The following is a 26,624-nucleotide window of genomic DNA, read 5'->3' as shown; positions in this document are numbered from 1 at the left end:
GCACTGGGCGCTCAGCCACGTTCCATGGGGGGCGTCCAGGGAACCCCACAGGGTCGCGTGCCTGCGCTGTGCTCTCCAGGATCAGATGTGGAGGTCGAGACACCCCTGGCTGTGGGCAGTGGGGCTGGGTCCCCTCGCAGCACCCCGGGGTAGCAGGCTTTGGCCTCTGTGCGCGGGCAGGCCCACGTGGGCTCGGAGCCGTGGGGGCGCCTGTGGGAGCCCTGAGCCACTGTCCGTTGCAGGTACGTGCAGTTTCTCAGCGGGCTCCTGTCGGGGACGGTTAAGATGAATGCCTCGCCACTGTTCCTGCATTTTGTCATCCTGCATGGCACTCCCAACTTCGACACGGGTGGAGGTGAGTGTCCGTGCTCAGCAGTGTCTCCAGACGTGCTGGCCTGTCCTGGACCCTGTGCTTTACGGGCCTGCCTTCCCTCCCTTCCCCATCCAAGCATCCTGGTCCCCATGTGCGGGGGCCCAGGGAGGGGCAGCAGGACCTTTCCCCCGGAGCCCCACCATCCCTTACTCTGTGGACCAACTCCATTGCTGCTTCCCCAAAGCGCGGGACGCAGCATGGGGGTCCCCTTGCCCCAGGATGCCTCTTTCTTGCTGTTTGTCAAACTCCCATCGTGACACCGGACCTGTCTGTCCGGTCCTGCGTCTCATGGACAACTCTCTCTTTCAGTGTGCCGGCCCTTTCTGAAGCTCTACCAAGCCATGCAGCCCGTGTATACGTCCGGGATCTAGTAAGTACTGGGCTCACTGGAAATGCACCTCCCCGAGCCGCCTGTCCCGCGGGAAGGGGTGGGGGCGTCGAGCGGGGAGTGCCCGGCAGGTGGCAGGTGCACGGTTGGCTCCAGGAAGGGGTGTGGACGCGGAGCCTGGAGGGAGAGGAGGCCCGCACACCAGAGCTTCGTGACGGTGTGCCTTTCTGTGCTCTGCACATTTTCGGCAACGGGCAGACACTTGCCTTCAGAATTTGTATGAGTTTCTGGGCTTTCCTGGTTTGCTTTCTTGCTCTGCTTGTGTCAGTGTTTTGCGGACATTAATAGAACGTGAGTGAGTAGTAAGATCAGAATGAGCTGTTGTGACGTGTCTGGACTCACGGCGGACCCGCACGCGGGTGGTACCTTTGCAGTCACGCGGTCAGCTATTTACAGACGTGCACACTCCGCACGCCGGACAGACCCCCGGGAGGTGCATTCCTGAGCCACGCGGGATATTTTGTGTCCTCTCCAAGTTTGAGCTGTGCGGTCGCTTTTCTCAAAAGGGGTTCTTTCTGTTAAATCATGAAATTGCATCACGCTCTACCTTCTTGTGTGTCCCAAAGCAACGTTGGCCCGGAAACCCAGAGCAGGATCTACATCGCCATCGAGCCTGCCCAGCTGCTGAAGGGGGACATCATGGTGAGTGTGCACCTGTCCCTCATCCTTGGTGAAGCCCGTGGAAAGCGTGGCAGGTGGCCTTGATCGTAGGGCATTTGGCTTATTTTCTGAGAAAGCCATTTTACTAGAAGGGGCAGAAGGAGTCGAGAGGGCCACTCGCTGTGTGCTCTCCGAAATGTGAGTCCTAGCTCGGCCCCTGCGCTTCCGAGGGTCCCCGTTCCCCAACCATACGTGCGATCTCACGTGTCCTCCGTGGCCCCCCGTGTGAAATCCAGCTGGTGTATCATGGCTTGGTGAATGACCTCCACAGTGATTTCTCTAGGGTAATTTCAATTCCAGGGGGTTCTGCTTCTTGGATGAGATGAGCTATTACGTTTTTCCCTTTTTCTGTCTTGAATATAGAAAAAAATTGTACATCTAACATAATTTAGTGGAATTTGGCACACGGGAAGCCTTGAGGCCCCTGTGCCTTCCCACATGTGTAGAAGTAATTCCCTGTAGTGTTTCCAGGGCCTGGGGGCACCTGTAACAAGATGTAGATGAAGATTCTTATTAATTCCCCTAAACATTTGGATTTCAACGTCCTTTCTCAGTGGTCGGCCCATCCCGAATTCTCATGAAAGGCACGTCAGTGGGGTCATGCAAGTTGGTGTCTGGGTGTAGGTGTCACACCTCTGTGTCCAGCCCACAGTGGGAAGCCCACTGTCCCCGCGAGAGGGCTCTGCAGGTGCATTTCACAAACAGCATGTCCCTCGTCCCTGAGGACCTAGAGATGAAGGGGCTGGTGTCCTCAGGCCACGGGTGGCAGAGCTGAGGTGTATGTAGGGTGGCGGATGAATTTCTTCAGCCCATTTGCTCACTGTGTCCCCAAGGAGAAAGCTTTCTCTTCTGGGATGTTCTGCAGAGCAGCTCCCAGCCTCCTCCCTTTGGTCAGAAGACCGGGGGGGGGGGGGGGGGAGGAGGAGGAGGGTGTGTCTCTGCATTCTGCCCAGGTGGCCCCTGGGCGCATCTCCCAAGACTCGATGATTGGCCAACGGGCTGAGCCATTATTGGGCACCTGCTGTGTGCTGGACAGCTCCATGCACTGGGTCTAGTATTCCAGCTTTCAAGGAGGCCAAGGGACCCAGAGAGGCCACGAGAGGCTAGCGGGGCTGCTGAGAGGACGTGCCCCCGCCTCGGGAGTCTGCGTCTCTGGGATGGCGGCTCCCTGTTGTGAGGACCCCAGGGAGGTGGCCAAAGCCCCGAGATGTGGCAGGTGACTCTCAAGCATGGGGGAGCCTCCCCCACCCCCCGATTGTGGGCTGCTGGCTGCAGGGTCTTTGTGAGGCAGTGGGGCGGCCCGTCCAGTGGCCTGGGGCCCTCACCCCTCCTCCTTCCTCCTCCCCCCTCCCCTCCCTTCCCCGTCCCCTCCCTCCTTCCTTCCGTACCGGGAATTTACTTACGCAACTGTCCTGTTTTGAATGTTTTGAGCTTTCTGGGTCTCTGTGTGGGGCCCTAGCACAGGAAGGAAGGTCGGGGCAGGGTGACATCTTTGTCCCAGAGGAGCCTGGTGGGGGCGGCGGACCTGCTGTGGGAGAGGGATCCCAGGATGGGCCATGCTGGGTGAGGCGGGCAGGCGGGCGGCTTCAGGCGGAAGGGACTTGTGAGGGGGTGCAGGCACCGGGCTGGGAGCACAACCGTCCCCAGGCCTCGAGGCGCCAGAGGCTTGCTGGGGGCGCTCAGACGTCCTGGGGGCGATTCATGGTCCTGGGAGGTCGAAGCCAGATTGTGCAGGCTCGGCTGCCTGTGGTTCTCTTGTGGGAAAGCTGGTGTTCCTGAGGCTCTTTTCAGGGTCCTGGGACCACACTGCTTACCCCGGGGGTCGCCCTGTAGGAGCATGAGCCTGAGGAGCGGGGGCGGGTGGAGGGGCCAGGATTTGGCCTTGGTGGAAAGCCGGGCGGCCTGAAGATGTGCGTGAGTGGTAGCACGTGGGGAATGGCCGTGCTCCCTGGGGACTGGCCCTGGGCCCCGCATCCAGGTGCCCACCAGGTCTGCAGCCTGCAGGGTCCGGGTGGCCTCAGAGGTCACTCTGCCTCTGTGAGCTTGAAGCCCCCACTGCTGCTAAGTGAGGACCTCCACGGGGTTAGGGGGGATTAGGTGAGCTGGTGCGGGGTGAGGCCACTGGTGAATGCGGGTGGGGGCTTGGCCTCCCCCCTGGAAGCCCCGCTCCCCTGCAAGCCCCAGCCTGAGCGCCTTCCTGTGTGTCTGCCCCACCCCTCGAGGTCTGAGGAGATGTCTGGAGCAGGTCAGCTGCTCTGTGGTCTGAGCAGGTAGTGTGGGGGCATTCGGAGGGGGCCCGGTGTGGCCCTCAGGAGCTGGGTGGCGGGTCCTGGAGGGGAGGTGGGGGGGGCAGGAGGCCCTTGGATTCCGCGCCCGCGTGCTGGGGCCGGGAGCCAGCCCTGGGCACTCAGCGAGCTTGCAGACACGCTGCCCCTCCAGCCGGAAGCCATCCTGTGCGTTTGGGACGCTGTTGCCCGCACTGTGTTCAGACGCAGAGGATGCCTCTGGGCCCCGAGCTGAAGGAAGGGTGCCTGTCACCATGTGTACGTGGCCCACGTGGTTCTCAGGTCTGCCTAGAATTGGATTTGGTCGAGCAGCAGGGAGGGGACTCTGTGTGGCATCTGGCTCTTCCCGGGGCCTCCTTTGCTACGGCAGGGAGTCCGAAAGGGTGATCCGATGGCCCTTCTCAGGAAATTTCATTCCCAGCTCGCACTCATGAGGTGTGTGAGGTGCAGAAGGAGGCGTGGGGCCCCTGGGTCCCTGTGGCGAGGAGGCCTGGCTGGGCGGGGAGCCGGGATGGTCCGGAGTGGGCTGACAATGGGCCATGGGATCGCATGGGTCCTTGAGGCTCTGTGCCGCATGGCCCACACACCATGTCATCGGGGGTCAGGCCCACGGTCACGGGGAACGAGGGATGAATGGCAGCGAGAAGCCTGCTCTGGGGACTTGTGGGGGCCAGACGCGAGTGTTAGGAGGTGGGAGGACGGGGGTGGGGCGGGCCAACCCCAGGAGCATGGGGGCCTGTCCGGGGTTCCTTTCGCCCCTCTGTGCTTCACCTCGGGGCCCGGAGCGCAGATGGAACAGACGGGGAGGGGCCGAGGCTGTGCTGGTGCGGGGTCTCCCGCCTGCCTGGCCTTCCAGATTTCTCTGGGTCTCCTCCCTCCCGTCCCCCTGGCCTCTGGCCACCACCCAGAGACCCTACCCTGGCAGATGCCCCTGTCTTTGCCGGAGGCTTCTCTTCCCCTGGCCTCTGGCTTGCAGCCCTCTGTGCTCCTGGCCGTCCCTCCGAGCCCGGCGGGCCCCTTGCCTGCAGCCGGCTGAGCCGCTGACCCCTGGCTCTCACCCGTCAGCACACCTCCCGCTCCCCGTCTCCCCTGCAGGTCCAAGCTGCCCCTGGCTCACTTGTGCGTGCGCCCGGGCCCCAGGTGCCCCCCCCCGTGTCTGCCAGCCCGCCAGCGTCCACCGTGCTGGTTTCTGGGACCCCCCCAACTCCCCCAGATGCCGAGTGTGCAGTTGCTGTCTGCCCCGCATGCCATCAGGGATGGAGATTCCGCGCCCGAATGTGTCCTGACCCCCACCGCCCAGTGCAGCCGCCCACCCGCGTGTCCTCCGCCCAGGGCTGCCGCTGCGAGTCCCCAGAGCCGGGCTCCACACCGTGTCACCCGTCTGAGCATGGCGGTGCTCTCTGGCGGGCCAGTGTCCTCCCCGGGGAGAGGGCGTCCGCGGGTTGCCAGCCCCCTTGATCCCCAGAGAGGCTGTGCTATCTGTCACGTTCTGCAAGTGACCCGATGTCCCTTACCCCAGGGCCCCCCAGCAGATGTGGGGTGTCCGTGCTGCCCCCTTTTGGCTGTCCTGCGATCTGTCATCTATAGGCGCCCCTGTGAGCTTCTCTCGAGAATGTCAGGCCCTCAGTGCAGGGCCGGCGACTTGTCCATTCTCTCCAGAGCCGGTCGCGCTGCGTGTCGGTGGGGGTGGCCCCCGATCCAGCACGCCACCGCCGTCCCCACCTTACGGTCCCTGGCTCGGGCCACGGGCCTGCAGCCTGGCGGGCCGCGTCTCCGCCACAGGCCGCCCCACGAGCCTGCTCCTGGGGCCCCGGGTGAGCGGGTGAGCGGGGACAGCAGCTCCAGGGGCCCTGGGCAGTGCAGGCGGAAGCCACCGTGCATAAGTGGCTGTGGAACAGGATAGCACCAGCGCTCGGGCGTCCCGTGGCTGTGGGGCTCGGGGTGAACGCTTTGCACGGTGCCCATGCACCGTCTGCGGGTTTCTGTTTCCACTAGAAAAGCTGGCCGAGAAGATCGCCCAGCTGGTTTCACGGGAGACACTCACCTCAGTGCCACCCCCCGCTTCCTGCACCTTTGTGCTTTCCCACCCCAGAGTATTTTTAGGGTTGGAAGATTGTTTGATTTATGCTTCCTGTGTTTACGATTCATTTTTGTACACGCTGCACTTTCCACCACGTTATCAGATGGAAGGAGGACGATGTGGGCTGTAGCCAGGAAGGCGTATTTTTCCATCACACGGGCTGATGTGTCCTTGTGCCGATCACAGAGACGGCTCCCCGAGGGGTTCAGTTCGGTGATCTGTCTCGAGAAACCTGAAAGGAGCTCGAGCCTCTTGTGTTAGTTTCCCAGCTAGCCTTTGTTTGTTTATTTTTAAAGATTTATTTATTTGAGAGAGAGAGAGAGCGCAAGCAGGGGGCATGGGAGGGAGAGAAGCAGGCTCCTCGCTGAGCGGGGAGCCCGATGTGGGGGCTCGATCCCAGGACCCCGGGATCATGACCTGAGCCGAAGGCAGACGCTTAACCATCTGAGCCCCCCAGGCATCTCCCCCCACCCAGCTGCCTTAACAAAGCTCCAGAGACTGGGGGCTAAACAGCACACATCCATTCTCCCTGGTGCTGGAGGCTGGACGCCCCAGATCCAGACGTGGCGGGGAGTGGGGGGGCAGTCTCCTGGGCGTGCAGACGGCCGTCTCCTCCCCGGGTCCTCACGGGCTCGTCCCTCCGTGCGTGTCTGCGTCCTGACGTCCTCTTCTTGCAAGACCCCAGCCAGAGCGGAGCAGGGCCCAAACTAGTGGCCTCGTTGACCTTAATCACTTCTTGGTAAGAATCCTGTCTCCAGATACAGGCCCGTCCGAGGTCCTGGGGATTAGGCCCCAGCATTTGTAATCTGGCCAGGGAGGACACGATCCAGCCCATAACACCCGTGTTCAGTAAGCAGACCTGTCCCAGCAAGATGAGCAGTGACATGAAGTCCCGCGGGTCAGCGGGCACCTCGGGTGCTGATGGGTCACCGCGTGGGTGCGTACACTGCTGTATGTGCCTGTGGGACAGGAACGGGAACCACACGCAGATCCTGCTCCCGAGAGTTACGCTCCTGTTGTGGGTGAGATGAGCAGGTGGGTGACTAGTGCGCGGAGGGAAGAGTGGAGGATCCTGGGGTGTCAGAGGCGAGGCTGACCCGGAGGACGGTCAGGGTCTCACCAACGCTCAGGTCATAATCTGTGGGGTCCACGTGCTGCCGCTCTGAACCTCTGAACCCTGGGGCTTCTGGATCCCCCCCAAAATCCACGTCGGGGGTCATCACGGGAGGAAGATGCTGCAGAACGTCCCCTGACATTGGCGGAGCGTCCCAGGGGGGCGTGAGCCACCCCCGCTCCTCCTCTGTAGGCAGGCCCTGGCTTCCTGTGTCCCGCCTCTCCTGTCTCCCCATGAGCCGCTGGACACCTGGGCACCGTGGCTCTGCCCCACCCCTACATGCTGCCGTGGGGTGGCTCCGCGCGCCCCTCTGTAGAGTCAGCCCGTGGGCGAACCTCACCTCCAGGGAGCTGCACGTGGAGAATAGCTTATGGGGCCTTTGCTCATCCAGGCCCACGTCCGCATGCATTCTCCTTTCTCGGAATTTGGCGACAGTGGTGACTTGGAAAGGATCCTATGGAGCAGAGAGGGCTTTTGTAGGTTTACCGCCAACGGCAGAGGGTTCTCTCTGGGTTCTCCGGGGTTTGCTCTGGAAGGGCGGTGGGGGGGGGGGGCGGGGGTTGCTCCCAGGGCTGACTCCCTGTCCTGGGTCATCATCCTTCTAGAAGGCAGCTCTTCTTCTGCATGCTCCCCTCCTTCATTTTGCTGGGTGTGCACGCAGGTGGATTTGCCACATTTCTCCCCCGGGATGCGATGTTGAGAGCCGTTAGCTGAGGTGACAGGGGCTCCCTTTGCGGGAATCGGGTTACATGGGCTCTGACGGGCTGGGGACCTGCTGGGGACAGTGGGGCTCTGTTTGTCATCCCCTCAACGCGGGGGCTCTTGGGTGGTGCTGTCCCCCGTGAGGCCCAGGAAGCATCCACCTGCCGTGTGACCCCCTGAACACAGCCAGCCTGCCCCCCTCGCCCTCCCTCTGCGCCGCCGACCCCCCCATCTCCCAGGTCCGCCCCTCCACAGGGCAGGGCCTCAGGTTCTCAGTAAACACGCTGTCCTCGGGGAGGAGGGCAGAGCCCTCATGAGCACAGCGGGGCCGTTATGTAACCTCGCTGAGGAATGCCGTGGGTGCAGATGCAGCGGGAACCTGGCTGGGGTCCAGGGCCTTGATGGGCTTGTAAACACTTTCCCGTCCTGCGTGCCTGGTCTTGCTGCCTCCGCAGTGCACACCCTGTGGCCGCTTACATTTTGTCCTCGTGGTTGCGAGGCTGTGTGTCCTCGCTGCCGTGACCCAGCTTCTCAACGGAGGGGACGCCTGCTCGGGGAGCGGCTGCAAACACAGCACCATCGTCGGCGCCCTCCTGCTTGGGGCATTCTGGAAGCATCCTTCGCTCCCGCTGTGGACTCTTCTCCTCTGGCGGGTGGTTCTTCCAGACCTCCGTGTGCCCGTCCCCGTGCTGCCTTGTGACTTCCTGTGCGCATGCCTTTCTCCCGTCCTGTGCCAACACTCTCCCGCACCCGGGCTGGGTCTCAGTCCATCCTGTGGTCCTAGCTCTGCGGTGGCTATGCTTTCGTTCGTGGCTGGTGCCTGCTGACCTCTCCGTGGATTTGGGCATGAATTCTGATCTTTTTGAAATCGTAGTTAGTGTTGACGCTGGCTGATGCGGGGGTTTGGACTTAGGAGGGCTAGCTCTCAAAGTTTTCCGTCTCTTCGTGTGTGGCTGTAGCTCATGCTCTGAGGATGCGCATTCCTCATGGCCGTTCCAGACAGCCACGGGGCCACCAGCAAAGGGGGTTGGAAGCAGGGGGGTTCTCTTATCTGGTGGGGAGCACAGAGCTTCTTCTGCTCTTTGTATTAAGCAGGCGGGAGTTTGGATGATTTGGGGGGAGGTGGCCTTGAGGCGGAGCTGCCACGGACAAGGGTTGGTGGCGGGGAGGGGGGGGGTGACACCTGCGGGCTGACCTCTGACCTGGGCGCAGGTGCTCCCGGGGCTGTCCAAGGTGCTGTTCTCTCGTCACTGGAGAGTTTGAAGTAAAAACACACCCCTGCAGCGTTAAGGATTAGGCAGGGCTGTTAGCTCACCTGCCAAATGGATCAGAACTCGTTTGAGTGGGCGTTCCATCACGCACAAGAGCACCCGAGGCCCGGGTGGGCTGTGCTCCCGAGTTTTGACCACTCAGTACCCCCCAAGGGCCCCGGGCAGGTTTTTATGCAATGTCAAGACGGTGAGGCTGAGCAGAGGTATCCGGGTTGTTGCAGCAAGACTGAAGGAAGCGGGGGTGCCCGCGCACCTTCGGGTCATTCTTGCCTCTGACGTGCCCCCTCTCCAGAGGCTTCCGGCCCCTGACAGCATAGGAGATGGTGCGGGCATTCGGGCTCGCCTGTCATGTTGGCATACGTTAGACCTAAAGGGGGCATCGGGGGTGCTCTTGTCGAGCAGTTGCCGACGGTTCTTTCCACCGAGTGTGGAGAGCGTAGTTCTGGCCTCTGGCCGCCGGCGCTAACCAGATCTGCTTGGCTCGGGCAGTGAATGGTTCCTGGCTCTGCAGGGGGTGTCAGGTACCCCCCGGGGGGCTTCTGGACGGTGGGTCGGTCCTGCCTCGGGGTCGGAGCTGCCGGGTGGGCGGTGGCTGCCCGCAGCTCGTGTGTGGTCGCGCCTGTGGTGTCGTGTGTGTTTGGGAGACACCTGGCGTGCGTTCCTGATGCGCGGCCGGGCTGGAGGGACAGCGGGCGCCGCCCCATCTGTGAGCAGAGCAGCTCAGTGTGTGGCAAACAGAGGTGTGTGGGGAGACTTGGGGTGTCAGCCAGCATGCTTGTGAGAACTCCACGGGCACCCCGTGGGAGAGCGTGCGTCCGTGCCGGGCCGCTGCTCTGTATCAGTGGGATTGGCCACTCCTCCGTTCTGAGCCCTTGTCCTGGGAACAACCAGGACTCTGCAGACACCAGACTCACACTCGGCCTGGGGAGGTGACTGTGTCCCAGGGCGATCGGCCACGGGCAGCCTGGGGAGGGCGACCCCCATCCCTGACCCTCCGTTGTCCCAGAGTACGGGGACTTTTGCCGCCACCGTTTCCGGCCACTTGGAGGGGCTGGGATTTGTGACTCTGAGCCACGCTCTGTGTGGAGCAGCTGTGATGAGTCACGGTGAGCCACAGGGGAAGCCCCTCAGGTCCCTGCGGATGGTAGGGCCCGGCCTCGGGGTGCCAGGTGGGGATGAGCTGTCCCTCAGGAGCCAGCTGCAGGATGAGTCTGTTCACTGGGGGCGGGAGGAAGGCCCCCAGAGAGAGGGCTGTGGCCGGGGGGCTGGCCTGCCCAGCACCTGCAGTGGCTCGGGGTCATCCGGGGTCCTGTGCACAGGCCCCGGCGCCCATGCTTGGCGGGGCCACTCCTTCCTGTGGTGCGACCGTGGGGGCTGGCCTGCGCTGCCTCCCTCAGGATGGAGCTCCTGGTACTGTGGCTTCAAGCTTGGGTTCCCCTCGGCATTTACGCAGTTTTGAGAACCAGACCGGCGTGAGCCCAGACCCCCCTTCTCCACGTGTCACCCTCACATGCCAGGCGGGGGGGGGGGCTGTCCTCCTGGAGAGATGGGGGTGCTGGGGGCCCCGCCCCACCCTGGAGGTGTCTTTGCGGTCCGCATGGGTCAGCGGCGTCAGCGCAGGTGAGGGCTCGCAGGGTGGGGAGACGCACACAGCGTATTCTGGAAGGAAGCCCAGAGGCCGGCCTTCGCTTGCGCCCCCCTGAGAGGTCAGAGACCCGACGCGGCCCCACGAGGAGACCCTGGGGCTGAAGGTCCGTTTGCTGCTGAAAGCAAACAGCAGTTTTCCCATTTCTCCAGAATTCTTGCTGGCTGGCTACAAATGCTGTGGGCCCGGAGACCAGGCCTGAGTCCGGGGCCCGCGTTCGCCGTAGCCAGCCCCAGCATGTTTGTCAATACCAAACATTTTCCGGACGGGCTATTTACATTTTCTCCTGTATTTATCAGACCCTTTCCTTGTAGATAGCGCAGAGGTAAACAACCCCAGCCTCTACCCAGAGGGCACATTTCCCAGGGGCTCCTGGGGCTTGAGTTTTCCTTTGTGGGAGCGTCTCTCTGGGCAGCCATACCGAGCCGTCCACTGGGGCATTCTCCTGCACCACTGGTCTGGACCCAACTTGAGCGGCTGCTTCTCGTTGACCTTTCTGATGCACCAGATGTTTGAAGCCCATCTTTGCCCTAGAAAAGTCATTGTTGTTAGCGTGGCTGCCTCTGAGAGCCCCCGGCCTCCAGCCTCCCCTCCCTGCCGGGCAGGCACAGTGGAGGGACCAGCCGCCCACACTCCGCTTGTCTGAGAACAGAATCCAGCCCGTTTCTGGCCTTGGGCCCCCGGGGACCCTGGAAAGGCGCCCCTGCCCTGCTGTGGCCGGGGGGACAGGGGGGTTGGTGAGGATCCTTTCCTGCAAGCCCTCCCCATGGCCCCCCTGTCCACTTAGCCCCTTGGGCAGGGAAGGACCCCATGTAAAGGTGGGCAATGACACTCAGGGTCCCTGCCTGCCCACCCTTCCCCGATAATGCTGCGTGCCCAGAAAGGGTGCTTCCACTCTGCACATCAGTGCATCACCGTAGAGGCCTAGAGCCGCACCTGGGGACCCAGTGCACCCCCAGCCCTGGGGCTGCAGTGCTACAGCCTGGGCTCATATCTCCCCCGTGGTGATTCCGGGGCGGGTCTCAAATGAGCATCCAGGACATGGGGTGACCTGGCTCGGGGATTTAAATCTCGGGGCCCCACCCCCTGCCCCCCCCGTCTCTCCCTCCCCCCCACCGTGTCTGCCTCGCTCTTTAAATCCTAGCCTGCACATCATTTGGCATACCACAGATGGTAAGGACCAGCTACTTCTCTTGTGAAAACAAAAAGGTTTTAAGTTGAAACACAGAGAATTCAGACAAAGGGAAAATCCTCTCCATGGGGTGTTCGTAGAAGCTAGGAAAACGGGGCCACAGGACTCCATCCCGCAGACCTCCTCCTCCAAGAGCAAGTTCACATACGTTGGTCTGACGACCGAGGCCGTGCCCTTCCCGAGCGTAGGTCCCGCGGGAGCACCAAAGCAGTGGTGACGTTGGCAGCCCGTCTGCAGGGCTGGGGTCCGTCGGAGGGAGGGAGGCCGGCCGGCCGGCCTGTGCCCAGCCCACCCAACAGCTGGCCCTTGGCCCTTCCGCTCTCCGCACCAGGTCAAGTGCTATCACAAGAAGTACCGCTCGGCCACCCGCGATGTGATTTTCCGCCTGCAGTTTCACACGGGGGCCGTTCAGGGCTACGGACTCGTGTTCGGGAAGGAGGATCTGGACAACGCGAGCCAAGGTGAGGGCCGGCCGGCGGTGGGGGACATGCAAGGACGTGGGTCCTTGTTCGTTTCCACCCCTGTTCGCCCCACACCCCGTACGGCGAACCTGCTCACAGCTCGGTACCGGTCTCCCGGAACGCTGAGCCATGGTCCAGAGAACATTCTGGAGAAGCAGTGGAACTTGGCCACTGCAGGGGCACGGGCGCTGTCCCGCGGGGTTGGAAGCCCGACGTTCATCTGTGCTTTTTTTGCTGCTGCTTCTCTGAACTTGCCGATGTGTGATTTTTTTTCTCAGATGACCGTTTTCCTGATAACGGCAAGATTGAGTTGCTTTTCTCCGCCACTCCCGAGAAGATTCAAGGTAGGCGGCCTGCCAAATGCCGGGGCCTGGTGCTCATCTGGTGGGGTGGTGGGTCCCGTGGGGTCCCCGTCCGGTCCCCCGCCTTTGTGCATGTTGGGAAATTGTCATAACAGTTATTTCAATAACAGGCTATTTTTCACGGGGTGGGGGTGGCTTGGAGACAGCAGGGCCCGGTGCATCAGTAAGACCCCAGAAATGGCTAGACTTTTGCCCGGGGAAGGGCCCAGCCCCATCCATCCCTGGATGTCTGTCCGGGAGATCATGCTGAATGTTTACTTCTCCCCCGACAAAGAATCGAATGTTTTTGAAGAGGATTAGAAGCACAGTCGACTGCAAATATGTATGTGCAAAACAGATTTTCCTTTCTTCTAAAAATACACCGAAAGAGAAATCTGTCCTTTTACCGTCAAGGCGAATGGTTCTTTTTTACCGCGAGGTCCACATGTGTGAATGTTTTCCTTCAGGCTTTTGTTGCTGGGGAAAGTAGTCCCCTTCCTTCCGAGGTCAGAGCCCTGATTCAGTTAACGGTTAAGGGCAAGGCTCCTGAGGTCAGAGCCCCACTAGCTTTCCCAGAGTGTCGGCTGTGGCTGCGCCAGGCCTGCGGGGAGCAGACGTGTGGGTCTTGGCGCTGGTGCACGACGGCATGCTTGGGCTGTGACGGACACCTTCTCCCACGCAGGGTGTGAACACTTGCGCAATGACCACGGCGTGATCGTGGACTTCAACACCGCAGACCCTCTCATCCGCTGGGACTCGTACGAGAGCCTGAGTGCCGGTGGAGAAGGTATGTCTGGCGGCTGCTGCCCGGGGCAGAGGAAAGGCAGAGAAGGCGGCCTGCTCGCAGTCTGCTTGGATGCCAGAAACCCTGCCCTCTTTCGGGGCCCAGAGCCCCCCTCCCAGCGCTGTGAGTTTGGTGGCGCCTGTGAGAAGCAGGCTTGGAATTTGGGTGGTGCAGCTCATGCTTGTCTGCATGTTGCCAAGGACCGTTTTCCGCCTTCTTCCCCAGCTTCCCGATCGTGGGTGGAGCGCTGAGCGTCTGTACTCGGGCGGCCTCCCGGCTGTCCTGGGTCCCTGGGCAGCGGGTGCTTTGGTTTTGTTGAGGTTGCTGTGATCCTGGCATGCTGGTTTTATGGGCTCCTGGGACCGCCTCACCTAACACGTTCGCCCGCGGGACGAACAGCTCGGGCCCCGGGTACCATCACAGTGGGGGAGAGGCTCTGCCGGGCTTCCCCACAGAAGCCACCTCCCACGGGTCCGAGGAAGGATTGGGGCCTTCTCCCTGGCCGCCAGGAATGCTGTCAACCATCCCATGGTGGGGCCTGATTTGGGAGAGAAAACTAAAAGCTCCTCGTCAAATTGGTTTCGTGCGGATGTACAAAAGCCAGAAGCAGGTGTCGGGGAGAGAACAGCACCCAAGCCCACTTCATGGGTCATGGGACCTGCAGGGTCTCCGGGGAGGGGCGTCTGGTGTGCGTGTGGACTGGCAGTGTCTGTCTTCGTTGGGGGCAGTCGCACTTCTCCTCCCGGGCCCGGGGTCCTGGTGGGCGGCGGGGGGCCGGCTGCTCTCGCCGTGGCATGTGGGGCGCTCCCTGTCCTGAGCAGAGAGCCGTGGGGGACACACAGTGTGGGGGACGTGCTGCTGGAAATCTCACGTACACCGTCCTGTTTCATCCTCACGAGAACCCGTAACCATGGCAGACACGTAGGGAGCAGTTCCCGAGAGACCGGCCAGGGGCCCTGTTGGCGGTTACAGGTGCAGCTGGCTCAGGGACATGGGTCTGAGATCACGCAGGGGGAACAGGACTCACGTCCCAGACTGCTGACCCCAAAGCCCCTCGGTGCAAGCCTCGTTCCTGCAGCGAACACCCCTGCCCTCGCTGGTGCCCAGGCTGCATGAGGCCTGCAGAGAACAGAGTCCCCCTTGGGCAATATGAGCAGAGAGAGGTTTGTTAGGGGCACGGGGTGCCGGGCAGGCGTCAGCGTCTTCTGCACTGGGCCGGCCCGACTGGGGTGCTGCTCCCTGGAATGGGCGGGGCAGCCCCATGCATGCGGAGGGTCCTGGGGACAGGGACCCGTCAGCTCCCCTCCCCACTGTGCTTCTCTACCCCCTGTCGGCCTCGCTCCTTATTAACCCGTGCCTTGCTGGACTGGGTGTGCGAGCACGCCTCCCAGCCTGTCCTAAGGTGTGGGAACTCAGGGGTAGGCTTCTCCGCCTAAGCGGGTGGGTGGTGGCGGCGGGCGTCCTGCAGCGTCCTGTTGGGGGGCCTGGCCCGGGAGCAGTGGGGGGCATTGCCTGCCTTGTGGGACCGCCATACTCCCATTCTCCATGACACTGAATTAGCGAACCCCGGCCTTTGCTCTCGGTGGGGAGGATATGGGGTCGGGGTCTTGTGAGCCTCGACTCACAGCATTTTCATAAGCCCTTCAGTGGATAACTTCATCACACCTGCGGTTCTGTCTCAAGACACCGGCTTTAATCTTTCTTGTTGATGCTGCGAGCCCACGGCCAACAGCACTGAACTCATGCTTGAGCCAAGTGTCTCTGACGCACGTGTTTTCCCCGTAAGGCATATGCCGCGGCCTTCTCCTGCTTAGACACCGGACGGCCCTTCAGGACTGCCCTTGGGGGTCGTTTTAAACAGCAGAAATACCAACAAAAAGCATAGAAATGCAAAACCTGTGACATGCAGTGGGACTGGAGGATGCTTGTTTATGGGGTGGGAGCTGGGGACGTGCTCGTGGGACGGCTCTGAATTGGGGCCCCTCTGCCCACCTCACTGAGTGACCATGAACATGCTACGAGCTGGTTTGGGGGTAGAGATTACAATTCTGGGTGAGTAGGTGAATTAGCAGACGTGGATTCAGAATGACGGTGATCGACTCTACTTGGTGTTTTTGTGTTTCTGAAATCTCTCTCCTTTCTTCCGAGGCTCCTGTGGGGCTGTGCCCTTTGGGCCCGGTGACCGGGACCTTCCCAGCCAGGGGGAGCGTGGGTCACCCATGTGCACCTCCTGCCTCTCCACGTGAGCTGTGTGGCCTTGAACAAGTCCCTTGACCTCTCTGTGCCCTTTCCTGTTCTGCACGGGGAGTAGTCACCGAGCCAGAGCTGCTGAATGAGTGACCCCTGAGCAGTCCTGCAGGTCACAAGGCCCCGTAACGGTGTTGTCACCTCTGGAGCCCAGAGCTTGGGGAGTTGCTGGCCTGAAGTTCTAGGGAGCCCTGAGGTGGCTGTGGGAGGGCACGAGGGTCCCATTTTCCCTGCGCTGTTGGACAGTCACTATGGCAGGATGAAACCGGGGCGTACCAGGGAGGGCCTGGGGTGGCGGGCTGTGGTGCGCTAGACCCTGGTGGCTCTTCTGTCACTGTCACACTGATGTCGCTCAGCAATACGTGGGTGCACCATCCCCAAATGTCACCGAGTGTCACATGTAGAGGACTGCCCTGGGAGGACTCCCTGAGTTTGGAGCGCCCCCCCGCCCCCGGGGCCAGTGACGGTGGATCTCAGTGCCGACAGCCACAAGGGCCTCTGTGCGGGTGGGGGAGGGGGGAACTGCGGTCCTGCTGCCCTGTCCACAGGGTGGGGTGGGTCTCTGCTCATTCCTGAGCCTCCCTTTCCCCGACCTGTAAAATGGCCCATTTCAATGAGATCACCCCAGAGATTCCCTCCCGCTCTGCACGTTCGTTCTGTCATCGTGCACATGATCCACCTGCCCTAGAGGTCTGGTGTCCCTGTGCGGGCCAGGCTTGTGCTCTGGGAGGAGCTCAGGGAGAGAAGGACGAGCAGGCCTTCTGGTGGGGGAGATGTGTGTGTGCGTGCGTGTGTGTCTGTGTGTGTCTGTGTGTGTGTGTGTGTGCGCGTGTCTGCAAACAGATATACTCTCTGTGTGTGTACACGAGCGTCTGTGTGTATGTGTGTGTGCGCGTAGGTCTGCAGAAATTGTGTGTACATGAGCATCTCTGTGTATATGTGTGTGTGTGCATGTGTCTGCAAACAGATATACTCTGTGTGTACATGAGCATCTGTGTGTATATGTGTGTGCGTGTGTCTACAGATACACTGTGTGTGTACACGAGCATCTGTGTGTATATGTGTGTGTGTGCGTAGGTCTGCAGAAATACTGTGTGTACATGAGCATCTCTGTATATGTGTGTGTGTGTGTGTCTGCAAACAGATATACTCTATGCGTGTGTACATGAGCATCTGTGTATATGTGTGTGCATGTGTCTGCAGATATACTCTGTGTATGTACATGAGTGTGTGTATATGTGTGTGTGTGCGTGTGTCTGCAAACAGATATACTCTGTACATGAGCATCTGTGTGTATATGTGTGTGCGTGTGTCTGCAAACAGATATACTCTGTGTGTACATGAGCATCTGTGTGTATATGTGTGTGCGTGTGTCTGCAAACAGATATACTCTGTGTGTGTACACGAGCCTCTGTGTGTACATGAGCATCTGTGTGTATATGTGTGTGCGTGTGTCTACAGATACACTGTGTGTGTACACGAGCATCTGTGTGTATATGTGTGTGTGCGTGTGTCTGCAGATATACTCTGTGTGTACATGAGTGTTATGTGTGTGTCTGCAAACAGATATACTCTGTGTACATGATCATCTGTGTGTATACGTGTGTGTGTCTGCAAACAGATATACTCTATGCATGTGTACATGGGCGTCTGTGTGTGCATGTGTGTCTGCAAACAGATATACTCTGTGTGTACATGAGCATCTGTGTGTATATGTGTGTGTGTGTGTCTGCAAACAGATATTCTCTGTGTGCACATGAGCGTCTGTGTGTATCTGTGTATGTACTGTGTCTGCAAACAGATATACTCTGTGTGTGTACAGGAGCGTCTGTGTGTATGTGTGTGTGTATGTGTGTCTGCAAACAGATATACTCTGTGTGTGTACGTGAGCATCTGTGTGTATATGTGTGTGTGCGCGTGTGTCTGCATACAATATACTATATGTGCATGTGTACCTGAGCGTCTGCGAGCTGTGGGTGGGTATGGCTCTGTGCACCCACCTGCCTCCCCGAGCAGTCTCCATAGGAGACCCCAGGTGCCGGAACTGGAATGCGGGCTGGGAAGTAGGAAAGTATGCGAGAAGCTGCTACCCAGCCTGTCCTTGGTGAGAGTCACAGGGAGGAGGCTCTTGCAGGCAGGGGTGCGGGAAGGCATTGGGGGGAGGTGCAGGCCCTGGGACCGTGCCGGAGCAGTACACACCGGCGAAGGAGAGGGGAGGCCTGTCCCATCAGGAAGGGTTGTCGTGCCGAGACTGCTTTCCTCCAGATGACCGGCGACCTGGCTGGAGGGCCCGGGAAGAGGATGCGGGGGTGCCCTGAGAGCCGTCGGGGTCTGCAACGGGCGGGGGAAGATTCGGATGCCCGGCACCTTCCCAGTCCCATGCGGTCCTGTTGCCCTTGCATGCAGCCTGGGAGGGCTGCTGCTCGGGAGGCGTGTGGCCACGGGGTGTGCGGAGCTGGCAAGGGGTCATCGTGGTCCACGTTCCCCATCCGGTGGCTCAGAAACTGTGGTTCAGTTCTCATGTTTGGAAACCCAAGCAAGCTTTGGATCTTCAGCCCCTTAGCAGAAGGAGGGTCTGCTGGAATCCGGCGGATGAGTCGGCAGGCCTGGCTCTGCTCCGTGCCAGGTGGGCGGAGCTCCTCATCGGCAGGATGGGCACGCTGCCCACTGAGCACCCTGGGCTGGGGCGCCTCGTCGCTGTGCACCCAGCCAGGAACATCCCTTCACTGCGCTGCCCCAGCCGAGCTTCTGGAAGCACCGCTCGCTTCCACAGCCCAGGAACGTGCGGGGATAATGCTGACAGCGTCTGACCCCGGGAGTCCTGCTCAGACCTGGGAAAGCACCTGCCCTTCATGCTCCCGACTTACAGACTCCAGCCCCCAGCCCGCCTTTCCGGGGTGATCCCGGGACCCCAAGAGTTTATACCCCCGGAGAGCAGGCACCAGCTGGGAAGGAGGGCAACGTGCTTATCTTATCTGCAACACAAGAGTCTTACTCTCTGGGCTAAGAACCATAAAAACGTCCTGTGGGTGTTAACTTAAAACCGGACTGGATCCCGTCACGAGAGTACGTGTGATGTCGGAGGCAGTTTAATGAGCGACAGCTGGGCCTGAGCTGTCTTGTTCCTCAGAGCCCATGGCTTTTCTAGCCCAAGGGGCACCTGAGAAACTGCCTCAGGATTCACGTCTGGGTAAGTTTGCCCGCATTAACTCATGTGAATGCCGCCAGGACGGCTGAGCATGTTGAGTGGCTTTGCCCTCCATGGGGGGGCACAGGTGCAGAGGGTCAGATGGGTCTGGCTGGGGTCTTCACCCCCCACCCCGCCCCCCCACAGCCTTGGACCCGGGTGCGCTCGCGTGGGACAGCGTCCTGTGCACGCAGACAAGGGTCTGAAAGGCGGGAGCGTGTTGGCGTGACCACAGCTCCTGGAGCTTCTCAGAGTCAGGCAGGCGCACGTGTACCCTTGTCCACGTTCCTCCTGCCGTCCATGACTGGGGGGGGGCATCGCGCCCGCCCACTGATTACTGTACCTGCTGACACAGCCTGGCACTTCCTGCCCAGCCCCGCATCCTTCCCTGGAGCGTGGTGTTGGGACTCTGTCCCCGGCGCCCTGCCTTGGGGACCAGCAGCTTACTTGTGATTGCTGGTGGGCTCGTGGCAAACGGGTATTGGAGAGGTCAGGGGGCCCGCTGACCTCTCAAAGGATGGCCAGGACATCTGCTACGGGGAAAGGGCAAGCAACACTTTGGATGTTGATTGCCCAGACTCTCAGGTTGGATTCTGGCCCATTGAAGGCAGGCGTATGCAGTCCCAGGTTTTTGTGTGGGAATTTACGTCGAGCTGGGAAATGAAGGTGGAGTTATTCAGCTCTCATACGTCAAACACAAAAACACTGATAGTTAAAGAAACACACCGGCCTTGGAAAAAACCTGGAAAGTGGGAGCGACCCTGCCCCATGTGTGGCGTGGTGACGGCCTTGTCCCCTGTCCCCCTTCCGGAAACTCTTGCAGACACGTTGTTACCACATCACGTCTCATCGATTCCTGCATGCCTTCCCTTCCACGCACTTCGGCTGCGTGAAGGGAGCGCACATCAGGCCCGGAGGCCGTCCTTCTGTGTCCTCTGTGGGGAGACGCGGTCTCTGTCCCGCCAGTAATAGGAAGGGCACCCCTTTCTCATGTGGCTTCCATGCAGGGCCCGTGGGGACACGTCTGCCACATCAGGGACATTTCAGCGAGGCCACCCACACGGGGAAAGCGTGCCGGGTCTCGCTCAGTATTTGGTAAGCGGAACAAGCGTGGGGCTGGGATGCGCCTGTGTGTTCACCTGCCCCACCCCCAGCTTGCGGGCCTCCTCACGCCCCTCCCCCGCTCTGCCCCAGGTATTGCCAGGTAGCCGGCCGTGCGTGATTCCTCTTGGCCGTGGAGGTGATGGGGGGGGAAGTGAGGGTGTCTCTGGGGACAGGCTGCGTGTCCTGTGGCTCTAGGCTCTCCGGCAGGCACCTGCCCACCCATTCATCCCCCTGCCGGGACCCTCTGCCCACTGTCCCTCCACCTGCCTTCTGGATCTGTCATGTTGGGGACTCTGCATGAAGTCCTACTTGGAGACCAGGTTCTGCCTTTAACAGTTGGAAGCCACAGTGCACGGTTAGAATCATGTTTAATCTTCAACAAACAAGATTTTTACACACACAATTGCACGTAATCAGGCTTTTATTTCCACTGCAGGTCCAAGGACAGAGGGCATGGCCGTGTTTTATTCTGTTGTTGTTCTGGAAGCTGTCATCAGGGGCAGGGTAGATGGTGGGAGGCAGAAGCGTGAGACTGTGTGTCTGTTCCCGGAGTTACAGTTAGCATATCCCGCTCAGACTGCAGAGCGTATGGTTTGCAAAGTACCCAGCCGTTTCTTGGAGTTGGGGTCATCTTGGTGGCAGTGTGCGACCCTGTGTCAGCCTTGGGAGCTTCAAGGGACCCTCAGATTGCTCAGTGCGTGTGGGGTTGGGGGCTTCCACTGAGGGCGGTACTTCTGCCCTCCGAACAGAGGATACGTGTTCCTCGGAGCAAAGCTGTGGGGTTGTCGCCTCGGTCCCTGCTTCAGGGCAGCCCTGTTCCCAGAGGGGTCCTTCTTGGTGGGGACGCCTAGCATGTAGGTGACGGGGTGGCAGGTGTGTGTTTGAGAGAGGAGGCTGACATCAGGCTAGTGGAGGCTGGGGGTGGGCAGGTGCGGGAGCCGGGAAAGCGGATCCCAGTGGACAAGCAGAAGGCATCTCGATGGACCCCCAGGCCTGCCCTGCCCACGGCCTGGGATCCCCTGCACACACTCAGTGCCCACCTTGCCAAACGGGCCTCGGACGGTGCTCAGCTGCCCCGGGGGAGTTTTCCTCCCGAAACTGAGAGGCGGAGATGTACTTTTTGTTGCTTTATGTTCACATAGCAATGGCTGGTTCATGGCCCGATACACCCCGTGGTGTCATGGTCCCCGGGACGTCACTACAGGAAATGGGAATCATTCGGGATCCTGGTGGAAACATTCTGAGGGCAATCATGCTGTGAAAACTCAGTAGGGTCTTTTTAAAATCAGTATATTGAATGTGACTCCTTTGTTACTAGAATCCATTCTCACTGCCCTTAGACCAAACATCCACAGATATTTGGCCTCGATCTTGGGAATCCTGGCGAGACTTCGGTAGTGATCCTGTGTCTTTGGATGCGGAACAGGGCCCAGCAAGCAAGGTGTGAGAGCAGGGAAGCTGCCCCGAAAGTCCCTGTCGGGTCTGGTCAGGGGTAGTCCCGAAGCTTCCCCGTGGGGCGGTCTCTCTGCCTGCACCCCGCCTGCGAGGGGCTGCCCAGCCTCCTGCACGACTCCTGTGCCCCCCACCAAGTGCTTCCAGAGATGGTCGGGAAACCTACCACGTCTTCCCTGCATTAGATGTGGGACCCTGTGCACAACGTTACAACTCTGTGGCGCTAAAAGGTTTGAGGCCTTTGCAGATGCTGAGCCACCCTGCTGCCTTCCGGTCAGACATCAGCAGAACCTCAGAGACCACGTGGTTGCAGAAGTGGGTGCGGACAGCCCGAACGGCTCTGTGTCCTCGAACCCACAGGCGGGAACGCTGGGAAGTGACTGCATGTTGACCGCTGCACGGACACTGCGAGCCAGGCGGGTGCAGTCGCCACGCGTTCCCGAAGACTTGCGGCGGCTCGTTTGTAAAGCATGAAGGACACCCACCCTGGGCCACGTGAAGAGGACAGCGAGCAGCATGGAAAGAATTCTTGCTTCTGAACATGTGAACGGTGTGCGGTTTGCATCCCTCAGAAATGGAGAGAGGAGACCCCCCGGTCAGTGACAGAGCCTCTCGTCTCTTCCTCACGACCGCCTCAGCTTGGAGCTGCGCAGGTCTGGTCTCCAGGTTCTTGTCCAGCAGGAGGCTGGGACCCCGCTCACACCCGGATGCAGAGTGGGCTCTAAACTGGCAAGACCCCAAACGCTCCGGAGAACATCCAGCTCTCATTTCTTTCCTTCCCATGAGAACTCTTGGAAGAGAAAACCCTAGGTGCTCAGTCCTTTCTGTGATGACAGCGACGGTGGTAATTGCAGAGTGGGCACACACTGAGGTCCTTGATGGCAAGTGGGTTAGTCAGTGTCCTTCCCTGGTGCCAGGTTGAAGAGATCTTCTTGCTCAGAGTGCGTTAAGTCCTAATAAAAGGGATCCTTTCTCCCCGGTGAGAGCTGGTTTGTGGGAGGTGGGCGCTGCCCCGTCTGTGCTGACTGCCTGGCGGTGTCCCGCCTCGGGCTGACGGAGCGGCGACACGGGTAAGGGCTCTGAGCGGGCTGTGCTAGTCTGCGCGGGCGCGTTCTGTTCGCTTACAGGGGAGGAGTGTGAGGCCCCACCACGTGCGGCCATGCAGCCAGGACAGGGCGTGAACTGGTGCAGCAGGTGCGGAGCCCCGGAATCTGGTGGAACCAGGGAGGTGAGGGTTGGAAGGACACCGAGCAGGATGTGCCCTGTGTGATGAGCACTGAGGAGCTTGAAAGGGAGGAGCAGCCTCGGAGTGGAAGGGTGCCGGGCAGAGATGTGCTGGCTGACAGTTTGAGGAACACCAGCGGATGCTCAGACCCTGGTTTGTCAGCCGTCAGCCGGGGCAGGTTGGTGCTGGCTCTCCGCATGGGCTGGAGGCGTGGAAGGCTGAGGTCTGGCTGCGTGGCTCCTGGGGAGCCCGTTTTCCGCCTCCTCAGCCTCCAGAGTTCAAATTTCACTAAACCTGATTGCACAAAACCCCGCCCTTGTGTTTACATTGCCCTGGCCTTTTTGGTGGAATCAGAGTCCCCAGCTTAGCCCAGAAGGTCTTCCACCTTGTGCACTAGCCCCAGAGGGAGGCTGGGGCCCTGCAGGGGAGGCACACCTCCACCCTGCGCGCGCGGGAGGCTGCTATTCTGGGGGTGAAGGCTTTCTGCATGGAAGAGTGGGGCCCCCAGGTGCAGCCCGGACACACTGCTGGGCCGTTTGGAAGGAAGGTAAGCAGGGAGTGTGTGTGCCCGTGTTGCACGGGTGTGTGTGTGTGTGTGTGTGTGTGTGTGTGTGTGTGTGCGTGCGTGGCCTCTGCAGGGCTTCATAGACCTGTGTCAGAGCCCGGTGCTTCCCTGAGATGCACAAACCCGACCACCAGAGGCACAGACGGTGCTCCCGGGAAGACAGGACCTCCAGGGTTGAAGGAATCAGTGGAGCGCCAGGCTGGCCGAGGGAAGCCGGTTCACGGGTGGGAGTCTTCCTTGTTTGCGTCTTCTCTGGGAGAGGTAGGGCAGTGGTAGTTTGGAAGGGGGTTCACGCCCGGCCCAGGTGAGCTCTGATTCGGCCGCTACGGTTGCCTGTTCTCCTGGCCCGCTGGGTCTGGAAAGTGTTTTCACGGTTAGGAGTGCCCACAGGGGAATGGGTCAGAGGCTCCCCAGATAAGCGCCCTGGGCGTGACAGGCCTGCGCCGGGGTGTTGGCTGGGAGCAGTGCCATGCCGTCGTGGGGGGGGGGGGGGCGCTGCGTGCCCCAGTGCCCTGTGCCACAATGCGCTGAGCCTCGCCCAGGGACAGGCGGGAGCACCCGGAGTCCTGGAGGCCCCGGCTGTGAGCCCCTGGGCCCTGCGGTGGGCGCGCCCCTTCCCGGAGAGGCGGCTCCGCGCAGACTTACCGGTTGGAATGCTTCGCTCCAGCTCTCTCTCTCTCTTTTCTTTCCTCCTACTCTCTGTTTCCCCAAGAATTTATAGCCTACCTCCTTTCTAGAGAACATTTGGCCAGAGCTCGTCTTGGCTCCAGAGGGAGCGATTTCCAACGGCCTGGCTTGGCAGGCGAGGTGCCCCTGCCTTCCTGCTGCAGGCGCCTTCCAGCCTTGTGGCGGGGGGTGGGGGTGGGGGCTCGGCTCTGAGTCTGGGGGCCTGGGCAGTGCTCATTCCCGAGGTGAGAAGGCACACCGGAGAGACCCCGTCCCGGGATGTAAGTATTTCTGGGGCCCAGGGTGAGAAGCCGGGTTTCCTTTCGGGCCCCTGTGGTTCCTAGCATCTTCTGCTTTTTGCAAAACAGAAGCTAAGGTAGAGGAAAAGGGTGGTTTTCATATCACCCTGTGACATATCAGACTCGTCGTGTGTCTGCTTTCGGGGATGAGAGGTCGTGGTCTCAAAGGCCTAAGTGTGGTCATCGCTTTTGGCTCTTAATTGACCCTGGAATGAGAAATAATTTGATATAAATGCAGGGCAGCCTTTAATTAGCACAGAGGCAGGATCCTGTTGGAATAAAATAAAAGCAGACCTCATTTCGGGAGAGGTTTACAAGGGCTGCAGTGCTGCACGCCAAAGAGGAGAGACAGGTCTCTGCGTGGGTGACTTGGTGCTTCCCAGCACCCCCGGGGAGGACACCTTCCTGGCCACCCACTTCTCTCACTTTTGAAGAGTGGCGCTCAGCCCCCCGCAGTCCCCCGAGGGAGGAGGCATCCTGGGGGCACTTCCAAGACCACCCGCATCTCCCCTCTGGACCGGAGGATGCCTGTGGTCCCCCACCTGCTCACCCCGGTCCCCTGCTCTGGGCCCATCCCCCTCCAGGGTGCTTTGCTGGGTGATGAGCTCTCTGGGCCCCAGAGGCTGGGACCCGGGGGCACCGTCTGCATGATGCAGTGGACCCCGAGACACTCGCTGGACGCCAGAGGTGCAGACGCAAGCGGGTGTCACTGCAGGGTCCGTTCTCAGAATAGAAAGCTGGGCAGCTCATCGCCTGCAGCTGATGGCCAGAGTCCAGGCAGCAGGTGCAGGAGACAGGGTCTCTAACCACCTGAGCGCGGGATGCCGTGTTACAGCTGCTGACAGCTCGAGGCAGCCACTCCGACACAGGGCCGTGCTGGGGGGTGTTTAGGACAGTCGGCGTTGGCAGTTTGGGTCAGGTCAGACGATGACTTACAGAACTTTCGGAGAAATTCTAAAATTCCAGCTTTTACTTTAGATTTCTATGAAGAATCTGTTTTTCAACTTAATTCCCACAGGATAAGGTCGGTTGAGCTGAGTTACACCTACTCCTTAACCAGGCACGCTCTTACTCCCCAAGGTCTGGGCCCAGAGAAGGCAGGCCCAAAGTGTGGCCGATTCTGGAATCCGTCACCAGGGCAGGAAGGGGACGTGCAGGGACAGTGTTCACCTTTGTGTTGGTCTCGTAAGATACCCGCCTCTGTGCTCTCCAGGGGGGCTCTCCTTGAACTCCCCTTTGCTGGGTCACTTCTGCACAGATAAGGAAAGCGAGGTCAGAGAGGTTGAGTAACTCACCCAAGGTCACACAGCTGTGGTCAGGATTTTTAATCAGGATTTGAGCCCGGATGGATTGTGGCAGAAAGCCTGGGAGGGAGTGGGGATGTGCTTGTCAATCAGTTATCCTAAGGAGAGGAGCGTTTTGAGCACCTCCGGAGGTCTAGGAGGAGGAAGGAAGGTCCCAGAGGAGAGGTGGGGGGAGGGAGCCGCCATAGGGTGGGCTCATGGTGCAGTGAGTTTCCTTCCGTCTTGATTTCAGGACTGGTTTTGATCCAGGCGTCCCTCGCCTCTGGTAAAACGAACTCTGTTCAGCCTGCAGTTGAGTTTCTGTCCCCCAAACTCCCACCACAGCCAAAATACAGGCCGTTTCTGGGCCCCGAATCACCCCTGGTGCCCCTCCGCACCCCCCTCTCTGCCCCAGAAGGTCGGGCGGGAGGCGCGTGACTCCACCTCGTCCTCCTCCTTTGCCGGGAAACCTGCACGGGGCAGGTGGGGACCTGGCGATGAGGCGGTTGGTCTGGCTGTGTGGCCTGAGTGAGTCACGGGGAGGGGAGCTGGAGAGAGCCTCGCAGGCCGCGGGAGGCAGCGGTGACCGTCCCCAGCCAGGTGGGTCAGGGCAGGGAGGGAGCCTTCCCTTTCCCAGGGGCTCCTGCCCCCAGGGACCGTGGCCGCCGCGGGAGGGAACCGGTCGCGACTGTGACACAGGAGCCCACGGTCTGCCTGGGCGCGTGCCGCCCTGCAGCCTAGAAAGGGGACACAGAACGGCCACTGCCAGCCCAGCAGCCACGGAATGTGGGACTCAGCAGACCAGGAGCTAGGGAGGAAAGCACGGCGCCCAGGCGGTTCCCGAGGAGGGAGTGCAGTGTGTGGGGGGAAATGGCACAGAAAACATCCAGGCGAATTCCTTTCCTAAATTTAATTGCTAATTTCACCGAGGCGGTTGGTTTAAGATTCCACTGTCTTCGAAGATTGGGAAGCACGGAGCTGCGGGGCGGGACAGAAGTCGGGGTGCATCCCGGAATGCTTTATCCCATGCGATGCTGTACAGCCTCTATGAGCCTCTGTGTTCTCATCTGCAAAATGGGTTTTCCGATTCCTGCTTCACAGCATTGCTTTGGCAATTCAGTGAGCTCCGTCCCTGGGGCGGCAACCCCCCCGCCCCGCCCCTGCACATAGAGGCTTTGTCTTCAGAATATCATCCTGTTTGCTGGAGGATATCTCCGCATCTCTGTTCTTCTGCAGACACAGCCTCCCCTGACAGCCGCTAGCCCTGGACACGCGTGCCTCCTCGCACCCTGCTCCCTCC

General features: G+C 60.5%; 1 protein-coding gene across 3 annotated transcripts in view; it reads left to right on the top strand.

The window, feature by feature from the left end:
• Nucleotides 1–26,624, top strand: part of TNS3 (tensin 3) — a 167,289-nt gene that overhangs the window by 72,366 nt on the left and 68,299 nt on the right. For all 3 annotated transcript variants that reach the window (XM_088018255.1, XM_088018253.1, XM_088018254.1), the window contains 6 exons: nucleotides 243–355; nucleotides 683–743; nucleotides 1,328–1,403; nucleotides 12,042–12,171; nucleotides 12,450–12,515; nucleotides 13,195–13,299. In XM_088018255.1, the coding sequence (XP_087874381.1) occupies nucleotides 243–355; nucleotides 683–743; nucleotides 1,328–1,403; nucleotides 12,042–12,171; nucleotides 12,450–12,515; nucleotides 13,195–13,299 (551 nt within the window). The remainder of the gene's footprint in view (nucleotides 1–242; nucleotides 356–682; nucleotides 744–1,327; nucleotides 1,404–12,041; nucleotides 12,172–12,449; nucleotides 12,516–13,194; nucleotides 13,300–26,624) is intronic.

This window comes from Eumetopias jubatus, unplaced genomic scaffold (genome assembly GCF_037043125.1).
Source record: "Eumetopias jubatus isolate StellerSeaLion01/CBP00866 unplaced genomic scaffold, mEumJub1_p1.0 scaffold_14, whole genome shotgun sequence".
Lineage (NCBI taxonomy): Eukaryota > Metazoa > Chordata > Mammalia > Carnivora > Otariidae > Eumetopias > Eumetopias jubatus.
Note: the sequence above shows the minus strand (reverse complement) of the source record. Positions and strands in the feature narration are given on the sequence as shown.